At 33.0% G+C, this 12810-nt stretch overlaps 1 protein-coding gene across 1 annotated transcript in view; it reads right to left on the bottom strand.

Annotated features, from left to right (window-relative positions):
• Positions 1-12810, bottom strand: part of DNAH9 (dynein axonemal heavy chain 9) — a 581066-nt gene that overhangs the window by 420346 nt on the left and 147910 nt on the right. Inside the window, exons 12-15 of the mRNA XM_051995550.1 lie at positions 9888-10014; positions 7590-7845; positions 5759-6000; positions 4558-4693 (exon numbers count right to left, since the gene is read on the bottom strand). Coding sequence (XP_051851510.1) covers positions 4558-4693; positions 5759-6000; positions 7590-7845; positions 9888-10014 — 761 coding nt within the window. The remainder of the gene's footprint in view (positions 1-4557; positions 4694-5758; positions 6001-7589; positions 7846-9887; positions 10015-12810) is intronic.

Raw genomic sequence — 12810 nt, 5'->3', positions numbered from 1 at the left:
ATACTAAAGAAGGGAAAGGGACCTGTATGTGCCAAAATGTTTGTAGCAGCCCTGTTAGTAGTGGCTAGAAACTGGAAAATGAATGGATGCCCATCAATTGGAGAATGGCTGGGTAAATTGTGGTATATGAATGTTATGGAATATTATTGTTCTGTAAGAAATGACCAGCAGGACGAATACAGAGAGGACTGGCAAGACTTACATGAACTGATGCTAAGTGAAATGAGTAGAACCAGGAGATCATTATACACTTCGACAACGATATTGTATGAGGACATATTTTGATGGAAGTGGATTTCTTTGACAAAGAGACCTGAGTTTCAATTGATAAATGATGGATAAAAGCAGCTACACCCAAAGTAAGAACACTTGGAAACGAATGTGAACTATCTGCATTTTTGTTTTTCTTCCCGGGTTATTTATACCTTCTGAATCCAATTCTCCCTATGCAACAAGAGAACTGTTTGGTTCTGCAAACATATATTGTATCTAGGATATACTGCAACATATCCAACATATAAAGGACTGCTTGCCATCTAGGGGAGGGGGTGGAGGGAGGGAGGGAAAAAAAAATCGGAACAGAAACGAGTGTCAATATAAAGTAATTATTAAATAAAAATTTAAAAAAGTGTTCCAAATCATTATTGATCAGAGAAATGCAAATTAAGACAACTCTGAGATACCACTACACACCTGTCAGATTGGCTAAGATGACAGGAAAAAATAATGATGAATGTTGGAGGGGATGCGAGAAAACTGGGACACTAATGCATTGTTGGTGGAGTTGTGAACGAATCCAACAATTCTGGAGAGCAATCTGGAATTATGCCCAAAAAGTTATCAAATTGTGCATACCCTTTGATCCAGCAGTGCTACTACTGGGCTTATATCCCAAAGAAATACTAAAGAAGGGAAAGGGACCTGTATGTGCCAAAATGTTTGTAGCAGCCCTATTTGTAGTGGCTAAAAACTGGAAAATGAATGGATGCCCATCAATTGGAGAATGGCTGGGTAAATTGTGGTATATGAATGTTATGGAATATTATTGTTCTGTAAGAAATGACCAGCAGGATGAATACAGAGAGGACTGGCGAGACTTACATGAACTGATGCTAAATGAAATGAGCAGAACCAGGAGATCATTATACACTTCAACAACGATATTGTATGAGGACATATGTTGATGGAAGTGGATTTCTTTGACAAAGAGACCTAACTGAGTTTCAATTGATAAATGACGGACAGAAGCAGCTACACCCAAAGAAAGAACAATGGGAAACGAATGTGAACTATCTGCATTTTTGTTTTTCTTCCCGGGTTATTTATACCTTCTGAATCCAATTCTCCCTGTGCAACAAGAGAACTGTTCGGTTCTGCAAACATATATTGTATTTAGGACATATAGCAACATATCCAACATATATAGGACTGCTTGCCATCTAGGGGAGGGGGTGGAGGGAGGGAGGGAAAAAACGAGTGCAAGGGATAATGTTGTAAAAAAATTACCCTGGTATGGATTCTGTCAATATAAAGTAATTATTAAATAAAAATTTAAAAAAACATAAATATAGTTCAATTTCCTTTTTGCCTATCTTTATGCCTTTATTTTCTTTATTGCCATTTTCCCAGCATTATATTTAATAAGAGTGGTAAGAGTAGACATCTTTGTTTTATATTTATATTTATTAGGAAAATTCTAGTGAATCCCTATTGTTTTTATTATTTTATTATTATATTATTTATTATTATTATTATAGCTTTTTATTTACAAGTTATATGCATGGGTAATTTTACAGCATTGACAATTGCCAAACCTTTTGTTCCAATTTTTCCCCTCCTTCACCCTCTCCCCTCCCCCAGGTGGCAGGTTGACCAATACATGTTAAATATGTTAAAGTAAAAATTAAATACAATATAAGTATACATGTCCAAAGTTATTTCGTTATATGAAAAGAATTGGACTTTGAAATAGTGTACTATTAGGCTGTGAAGGAAATAAAAAATGCAGGTGGACAAAAATATAGGGATTGGGAATTCTATGTAATGGTTCATAGTCATCTCCTAGAGTTCTTTCGTTGGGTGTAGCTGGTTCAATTCATTACTGCTCTATTGAAACTGATCTGGTTCATCTCATTGCTGGAGATGGCCATGTCCATCAGAATTGTAAATCCCTATTGTTTATAAAATTTATACATTTGGTTATTAGATATTCTTATGATCTTAAAAAGGTCCATCTATGCCCATATTTCATAGGATTTTTAGAATATATTTCATCAAATCACCTTTTCTGAATCTATTGAGATGATCATGTGGCTTTGGATTTTTGCTGTTTTTGTTCTAAATATGATTGAATGAATTGTCCTAATGTTGAATCATTCTTGCAGTGCTAGTACAAATCCAATTTGTTCTTGGTGAATAATTTCTTGAATGAATTCCTATGTTTTGTTTAATAGGATTTTATTAAAAAATTCACAGTTTTTGAATGTTAATTTAAAGTAGATATGAATTTAGTGATAACTAATAATATTTTTCTATAATTTATTCCATGTTTTTATTTCTCTATCAGTTTAAGTGTAAGAAGCACTAATTGTTTTTAAAAATTATTATAAAAGTCATAATTCTTTTCTTCATTCTTTTTATTATTTAGTTTTCATTTCTGTCTAGTTTAACTTCTTCTAAATATCTATAACATCTATGTTATAATCTTGTAGAGTTTGCTCCTATAACTTTTTCTTCTGTTCTTTATTCTTAAAAATACTAATTCATACAGGTGATGAAGAGAAATTGCCCCTCTTTAAAAATTTTTGCTATATGTCCACCTGATGGACATAAAGGACACATGCCCTTCCCAGTTGCCTTAAAATCTCCTGCCTGGGTCCATGCACTCCCACTCACTATTGCCCCATTTTCATTTCTCTTCTTAGGCAGGATGAGAGTATGCACTAAATCCTTGAAGATTATATTTAATATAAGGTCCCTATCTCCCTTGAAAGATTTCTCTTCGGGGGAAGGAATGCTTATCAGTGACACCTCCTCCCATTGTTGTTTCTCCTTTTTGTAGTCTTCTTACCCTGTACTTCTTCACTTTTGTGGAAAAGGGTGGGAAGCTAATTTCCAGAAAGGTTTGATGAGGTAGATATAATAGAAAGGCTATGGAAAAGTAAGGAATACACTGAGACAGATATTCTGAAATTGATTTTGATTTGTTAATCCCCTGATGAATAGAAACTTTCTTGTGTAGCTATAGAGTCCTTATTGGTGTATTTTTTTAAGTAAATCATTTTATTTTCTATATATATGTATATATATCAAATTTATGGATAATTTTCAACAACCTTTTAAAATCATGTGTTCTAAATTTTTTTATCCCTTCCTCCCACCCCTTCCCTTAGATGGCAATGAATCCAATATATATTTAAAAAGTGAATTCTTCAATATATATTTCAACACAAGAAAAATCAAATCAAAAAGGAAAAAAAAATAGGAAAAAAACAAAAAGCAAGCAAACAACAACAAAAAGAATGATATTATGTTGTGATCCACATTCAGTTCCCACAGTCCTCACTCTGGGTGCAGATGACTGTCTTCATCATAAGATTATTATTAGAACTGGCCTGAATCATTTTTTTGCTGAAGAAAGCCATGTCTATCAGAATTAATCATCCTTACTGGTGTATTTTGAAAAACACACTAATCAATCAGAATTTGTTCTCTTGTGAACTTTCTGAATAGTCTAATGTTGGGAAAAAAAAAAAAACACTGAGTGAGGGTTGCCACACAGGGCAGACTTCAGTCCCTCTTATTTTCAACCAGCACAAATCTAAGCACACATGGACCCAAGTTGTTTTTTTCATTACTGTTTACATTCTTTCCTGTCTATAAAAGAAGGATATTGGAAATGTTTATGATTTTTTGAGTGTCAGAAGGTCAGAAAAGCAAACCACTAGCAGATCTGGGAGCAGAGTACATACTAGGTTTGAGAGTCAGCCAGTTCAGTACCAATACTTGTCAGAATAGTGCTCAGGACATGGCCTCAAGGATAGCTGTGTTAAGTCTGTAAGATTTGGACATGAACTTAGTGGAATGATATATATAGAAATCTACATTAAGTTGAAGTCTAATCTCCTAAGGGACAAAAGTAGTCCTGGGGAGAGTATATCCTTCAGGTACTGGACATGGGGGAAAATGTACTTCTGTGCTTGCAGTATTCCTTTGGAAAAGCTAATTGATGTTAATTACTTAAATGGCATTAAGGAATGAATTGCTGTTGAGAAATAGTGGGAGAAATACACTAGGAATATGATTACATGAGACAGAAACTGAGGTTAGTGAATAAACAGATTGAAAGTAATGAATAATACCCTGAAGTGGAGATGTAGCTAATTTTGCTGTAGACCTCTTTGAATTTGTAAGGAATCCAAGATAGAGTCACTAACTGAACTTTCATTTAGTTGATACCCTAAGTTTCAGGATGTAATTTACCATTTTCTTCTAGCTAAGATATTTCATCAGCATTCATATTCCACAATAATCACCCACAGTGAAAAAGTCATTTACCAGTACTTTCCAGCAGATATTTAAGGGAAGATTCAATAGCAAGGAAGAATCCGTGATGTACCATGTTATCAAGATAGTCAATGTATGCCTTCCAACTACTGGATGTTGGGTCTGAAAGGAAAAGATTCAGGTTTTCCTGGAAAGGAAAGAAAGCATGGAAGTATTGGTTAGGGCATTAGGACATATATAACAAATAAAAAAATGTCAAGTACTCATGAAAATTAGTTACAAAGGCATGAAGAAGTTAAAATCTGTATTAATTCAAGGTATGTGCACAACAATGAAATCACAGATCTTTTAGAGTATTTGAAACATCATCCCCATATTTAATCCTTGATTTATGATATCAGGACAGATAGCAACAATCATTATAAAATTATATTACATTAAAAGGATTTAAGGTCCAACAATTACATTATCCTTTCATAGGATAATGTTCAAATTCCTGATGCTTTTTTATAAACACAAGGCTGACTTTTCAGACTGGTGAGCTATCATTATTAGCCTAATGCACAAAGAAAAGAATCTTTGGTCTGTGTCTATTGTCTTCTAGACCTTTTTCTACTTATAGCTATTTTGCTTAGTTTTATGAATAAAATCAATTATTCCAAAATGAATCTTCAGGCTTTGAGGGCTGCATATATTGATTTGCCATGGATATTTCCTACTGCTTGAAATGATTCATTATAATGTTCTACCATGCTATCTCTTTCCAACCCAAAGACAGATGCTCCCAAAGACATAAGCTTACAATTCCTTAAATATCATATCTATATCGTTTCTCTTTCCTTGTTTGTTTAATTGGTTTTATGTTACCATGAGATTTATGGAGATGGAATAATTTGATAGATTTTAGGATTATATGATTGATGTCTTTTTAAATTTATTCTTTGATGTTTTTTTCATTTAGTTTTCTTTGGGTTTTTTTTATATCAGTTGAACCATGCTTTAGTTCTTTTTTGTTTCATATAAATAAGCCTTTACCAATTAACAGAGAATTATAGAATTCAATGATTTCTTTCATCTCTGAATTACCTATAGAATACATATGTATGTATGTGTGCATACATATACATATACAGAAATTTCTATTTATCTATCTGTCTATCTAAAACGCAAGCCTCCCTCTCAAATTTCTTAATACAACTTCTCCCTCTCCCCCCCCCCATTCTTTGTAGGTTTCTCTTAATATAGTTGTTACCTGCACAAGGGCATGGATCTTAAGGCCAGACTCTTTGATAAAAGAGTAATATTTTTCCAGTTGTTCTTGATGTTCTTGTAGATGAAGTAGAGATTCCTTTTTTCCATCTTTCCTCTTAAAAATGGGAGATTCCCAGGTTTTCATAATATTTTGAATCTCATTTACATTGTCTTTTGTTTTCTGAATCCTTTGCTCAAGATCATGGACACTAGCAGTGATTTTTATAATATAATCCCAAATACCTGCTCTCCCCCCAAAAGAAAGAAAGTCCATTGAAGTAGCTCATCTATATATCTATATCTATATATCTATATCTATGTTTCTCCAAACTGTTGACTGGAGTGATATAGTTGCTCCGAACCCACCCTTGTCCATTTTTGGTTTGTGCTTCACACCATTCTCCATTGTGATTATACTAGACAATACTAAAACAACAGACACAAGAAGAACAATAACAAAATAGTTGGAGCAGGAGGTACCACCAATTAGGACAATCAGGAAAGGCTTTAAATGGCACTTGGGCTGATATGGTGTCACATAAATCAATTAGAGAAAAAGCATGTAATCTATAAAATTCAATTTATACACATTATATGTTGGTGAGGTCTTACATTCATCTGTACTTTTGCATACCATGATGTTCTTTATGTCTTAAGACAATGTTCTGCAAAGAATCAACCAAATTCACATCATTTGGGCTATAGAACTGCTTGCCCTTGCTGTTGTTATATGGTTCACCTTTTCTGACCCTACTTTTCCTAGATTTCTAGGACTTTTACTTTCTAACTCTTTTTAAAAGAATATTTATTCCTTGGAGTTCAATGCCATTTAATTTTGCATAATTTTTCTATGAGGCAAGTGGGTGTAAGCACAATTACATTTTATAAATGATCAAGGTTAAATAATTAACAAAGTTAATTTTCTCCCCACCTTACCTATTTTGCCACATAACGGGTAATAAACAAATACCTATGAATTAGTTAATCCAGTAAAAAATGATATAAGTTACCTAGATCTCAATTTAATGCTTATTGAATATGAAAGCCACAAATAAACATTAACCATATTGTATTTTTAAAAATTAATTAAAAAAATATTTCCAAATTACATTTTAATGCAATTCAGGTTGCATTTGGGAATTTTGTAAGCCTAATTACATAGCTTGTCTAGTCAAATTCCCTCATTTTATAGTGGAAGAAACAGAGGCTCAAAGAAAGTAAAGTAAAGTAAAGAAAATGCCACTGACTCTACAGAAATGGATTAGAAATCCAGGTTTGCTGACTCCAAATGTAACACTCTTTCCATTCAGTTGGTTATGTGGTATTTACTAAATGACTTTCTAACTACTGACTCTAAGATAAAATACAAAGTCCTTAATTTAGCATTTAAAGCTCCATTTTATAGTATGCCTTCCACTGATCTTGGATCATTCCCTTTGATGCTGTCTATGTCCCAGTTAAACCAGTTGATTCAATACCTTTGCAGTGGTCTCTCCCCATTTCCCATCCTACCATCATATCTACTCCACCTGATACAATGTCTAGAATTCATTCCTTCTTCACCTCAATTTCACAGAATTTTTAGTTTCAATTTTGGCAAGATTCACATTTGAACTTTTGTAAACTGATTAATGTTTCATGACCATCACAAGCATTCCAAGTCTTTCTAAATAAAAAATGAATTAATTGTTCTGTAAAAAAAAATACACAAAAAGGAGGCTAATTTCAAATCCTAAGCCAGTTTACTTATTAGGAGAGAATGGAAAGCATTAACAGAGCTTTCCTAGCCTCATTAATTTCCCTCAAACTTCTATCAGAGTGAGTTCTATTACCTTCTGTCTTCCAGTTCAGTGTTTCCTCTGCTGTTCTTAGTTGGAGGTCAATATCCTGCAGCTTCTCCTCCACTAAAGGAAACTCCACTTCTAGCACAGTTTTTAGAATCTTGTTGTACCAGTTTGTCATCAATTCTAAATTAGCAATAAGTTGTTGATAATACTCCCTGGAAGAAAAGATTTTTGTTGCTGTTTCAGGAATGTATCTTGTCTGTCTCATTTTGAGGTAATTTACTTCTCTCAACACAGAAATCAGCTGGAAAAAAAGAACCAACACAAGTAGGGTAAGATTTGTTTGCATTTTTCAGAGACAGTAAAATATTATCTGGAATGAGAGTGGGGGGTTTTCTTTCCCTCAGTTAATATGAAGAGGCCATGGGACTAGGTAAGTGACATAACACACTATGAATGAAGAGTCCCAAAATTGTTTAGATTCTGTTACTTACTTTGAAGCCATATTCACTTTATGGTAAAGAAATGAATTATATAACAATAACTAGGGAAACTCAAAAATTTGGATCAGAATATTCATGTGCCCTCTTAAAGATCTCTTAAAATTTTAGCCTCATAATTTTGGAAGGACAATCACTTTATTTAAAAAACAGTTAATAAATTCCCATGATGTCCTTGGTTGCAAAGATATAAAAATAAAATTTTCCTCAAGAAACTTATAAATTTGTTGAGCAAATACCTGTAATGCCTGTACAAATACCTGTAATAAAACCAGTGTATATAAGAAGTCCACATAAAAGTACTATGAGAAATTTGGAAGGAGATCATTTTCATCTGGGATAAAATTAGGGAAGGCTTCATAGAAAAGGTAAATCTTTGAAAAGTTTGGGCCTTGAAAGGAAAGTTTCAATAGGTAAAGTTGAAGATGGAAGAAGAATACAGATGAAGGGACTCCATTACATCTAAAGGTATAAAGTTATAAAGATGGCAAAAGGCAATTTGAAATTAGTTACATCACAGAACTGAAAACAACTATTCGGTACAAATGTAGAAAATCTAACTAAAAAAATTCCTATGGCCTCTCCCACTTTTTATTTTTTAGCTGTATGAATCATAACTACAAAGCAGGAGGAAGAGGAGGGACAGCAAGAAAAACAGAAACAGCAATAATAACAGAGAACTTTGTCACTTGGGATATACACCTCATAATATAGGGATTGGCTGAGTAGCAACTTGAGAAGAAGGGGGTGATTTGACAGTCAGGAGATGGATTTTTGGAGACAATTTTATATATATATGTATATATATATATACATATATATGTATATATATACATATATGTATATATATATACATATATATATATAACAACAGTGATATTATGCTATGTATAATTCCTGTGCTTCCATGTTAAGCTCTCAAGAAAAAAAATGAATGAACTAATGAGTCAATGAGTGAAATGAACAAAAACAAAAAAAAATTTATAATCACTGAAATGGCAAACTACTGTCCTTTTATTTTTAAGATTTTTCTATCATCATGAAAGTAAGAAATATATTGAGCATAGGTTTGATTTGAGAAGGGAGGATGTGAGAGTTAGTTACCTACTTATGTGCATATTCTTAACTAGAATAAAACTTTTTATATTTGACTTCATTTACATATTATTTAGCATAGAATCTTACACATAGTGGGCTGGTTGAATTAAATTGTCATTGTATGATTTTTGACTATCGTGATCTTTATGAAACTAGATCAGTGATTTCACTAGTATGGGGAATTCCTGGTGAGGAATCACTCTTTACTGATGCAAAATGATTCCTTCCCTGAAAAGGAAAATGTCTGTGACCTTGAGAGATCTTAGATGCCTGTGGCCTTGAGAGATTAAGTGATTCACCCAGAGCTGTACATCACCACATGTCAGAGAAAGGACTCGAACCCAAATCTTCCTACTTTTGATCTGCTCTCAATACACTATACCACACTGATGTAGATCTACAAAAGTCAAAATTTTCTTAAAGATTTTTGTGAACTTACATGAATGCAGAACCATGTAAAAATACTGGAGAAACCCTAAAAACTAATCAATCTATTAACAAATAGTCATTAAGTATTTACTATTATATCTCATATACTCTTATGTCCAAAGACAAAAACAAAAGTCTCTGCCTTCAAATATCATATATTTGACTAGGAAATGATAAGATCTGACTACAGGAAGCAAGCAAAAGAAAAGACCTTGCTTACTGTGCTTGACTCATTTTGTCAATAAAATTAGAAATATTAAATAAATTACTTTAGAGTCTCAAAGTGGATTACCATTAGTTGTCTCTATAGCTTGTTTACCTGTGGATTAAAGTTGACAGTGATCTGCTTGGTTTCTGGATCATGACAGAGTAGTGGCTGAGTGAGATTATACTGTGACTTCTCTGATACTGTCTGGCACCAGTTGTCATAAAGCTTTCTCTCATACCTGCAAGGATATAGCAAGATTCTAATTAATATCTATACCAATACCTCCCAACACTTGGTGCTGACAAAGACAATTTAATATATAATGGTTCCAAAATGAGGAGAATCTGTACTGGGTAAATCAGTAATATTATCCTAAAGAGATTAAAAGGGAAAAGGACCATATATATAAAAAAATGTTTGTAGCAGCTTTTTTGTAGTGGCAAGGAACTGGAAATTGAGTGGATGCCCATTGATTGGGGAATGGTTAAATAAGTTATTGTATATGAAATTAATGGAACATTATTGTTCTATAATAAATGGTGAGCAGGCCAATTTCTGAAAAGTCTGGAGAGACCTACATGAATAGATTCTAGATGAACTGGAAAAAAGCAGGAAAACATTGTACACAGTAACAAGAAGATTATCTGATGATCAACTGTGAAGGACTTCTCATGCTGTGATTCAAGACAATTCCAAAAGACTTGGGAGGAAAATTGCCATCCACATCTAGAGAGAGAACTATGGAGACTGACTGATTTGTAGCATAGCATTTTCACCTTTTTGTTGATTGCTTCTTATTTTTTTTTGGTTTTCCCTTTTGGTGTGATTTTTTTTTCCCACAACATAAAAAATATGGAAAAATGTTTAAAAGGATTGCAAATATTTAACTTCTATCAGATTGTTTGCTGTTTTAGAAAGGGAGAAAGAAGGAAGAGAGGGAGAAAAATTTGGAACACAGAGTCTTACAAAAATAAGAATGAAAACTATCTTTCACATATATTTGGGAAAAAATTGAGATATTTTGATATTGAGATAAAATAAACAAAAATAAGTGAGAAAAAAAATAATTCTTCAAATAGAATTTGGCAGTGGCAAAACAAACAAAAGGTAATAGTCAAAGATAACAAGGAGGTTAGAAAGAAAGATCTGCAATATAGAATAAAGGCTGATACAGAACCAACGTAAGTGAAAAAGTGGCAGGACTAGATGGTGGTGAAAGAAGCAGCAGCAGCTTCTGGAACTCCCAAGACTTATTGTCTCTGGAAACCTGGAAACTGATTATAAAGAAATTATATGGCACCCCTGTACTAGAACCAAACATTATTTGGCAGTTACTCTGGTTAGATCCACTTCTGGATCATATTTCAAGGGTAAAATGGTACATTTTCAGTCAAAAAATAGCGGAAGTCCTGGGGGACAGTATCAATATGAATCAGAGTGCATACCAATAGAGCAGTGTTCACACTTTTCTTTAAATCATACTACCTCAGAAGCACTGAAAACTTTAAAGCTCCCAATATTAGCTTTTAAAATAACAATACACAATGTTTGAAGTTTGAGAAAATGTGCATCTTTCCACCCCTGTGCTGGGAATAATGCCCAAAATTAACATTAAGTTTCAAATCAAAAAAGAGGATAGAGAAAAAAGATAGAAAAAAAAATTAGCAAAGAAAACAAAAGAACCTGGTCATAAAAGGTTACTATGGTAACAAGGAAGCTCAAGACACAAACTCAGAAGACAATGAAGTGAAAATAGCTACAAAGAGATCCTAAAAGAAAAATTGGACACAAGCCCAGAAAGAATTCCTGGAAGAGCTAAAAATTCTTTTCAAAATCAAATGAGAGCAGTAGAGGAAAAATTAGGTAAAGAAATGAAAGCCAAGGAAGAAAATTAAGAACAATTAGACTAGTAAAGAGACACAAAAATATGAAGAAAATAACACCTTAAAAGCATAATTAGCTAACTAGAAAATGGGGTACAAAACTTCACTGATAAAAATAATTTAAAAAGAATAACTGGCCAAATAGAAAAAGAAGTTTAAAAATGTTCACTAAAGAAAACACTTCTTTAAAACTTAGAATTGGGCAAGTGGAAGCTAATGACTCCACGAGATATCAAGAAACAATAAAATAAATGGAAAAAGGAAGAAAAATATAAAGTATCTCATAGGAAAAAAGAACTGACTTACAAAATAAATCAAAGGGAGATAATTTAAGAATTACTGTATTAGCTGAAAACTATAATCAAAGAAAGAGCATAAATATCCCAATTAAAGAAATTATTAAGGAAAATTGTCCTAATATCTTAGATCCAGAAGGTAAAGTAAAAATAGAAAAAAATCTATTGATCACCATCTGGAAAAAAAATTTTAAAAAAATTGCAAAAAGAAAACATATTAATGGCCAAATTCCAGAGCTCCCAGATTAAAGAGAAAATACAAGGAAAAAACCATTCAAATATCATGGAACCACATTCAGTATTATACAAAATTTAGTAGCAACATTTTATGGGATGGAGGGCTTAAAAGATGTTACAAAAGGTTTAGAAAAACACTAAGCTTAAATTGAAAAATAACCTATCCAGAGAAAACTGAATATAATTCTTTAAGGACAGAGGCAACACTTGACCCTCATTCACATCTAAAATGGTTCAAAGAGGAAAATACAAATGGAAAGAGAGACACACAATATACACCACATACACATATGTCTGTTGTTGTTCAATCATTTTTCAATTATTTTCAGTCCTTATGACCCCATTTGGGGTTTTCTTGGCAAAGCTACCAGAGAAATTTGGCATTTCCTTCTGGAGAAGTAAACTTACTTATAAGGAAACTGAGGCAAATATGTGACTTGCCTAGGGTCATACAACTATAAGTATCTGCAGCCAGATTTGAATTAGGAAGATGAACTTCCTGACTTCAGGCCCATTACTCTATTTCTATTGGCACCCATCTGATTCCTTTTCCATTTGTAGAGATACATGCGAACCCATTCTCCCAAGCAGTTAACCTATCTAGTTCCTTCCATTTAC

The sequence above is a fragment of the Antechinus flavipes genome, chromosome 4 (genome assembly GCF_016432865.1).
Source record: "Antechinus flavipes isolate AdamAnt ecotype Samford, QLD, Australia chromosome 4, AdamAnt_v2, whole genome shotgun sequence".
Classification (NCBI taxonomy): Eukaryota; Metazoa; Chordata; class Mammalia; order Dasyuromorphia; family Dasyuridae; genus Antechinus; species Antechinus flavipes.
The sequence above is the reverse complement of the archived record's forward strand: the minus strand, read 5'-3'. Positions and strand labels throughout refer to the sequence as shown.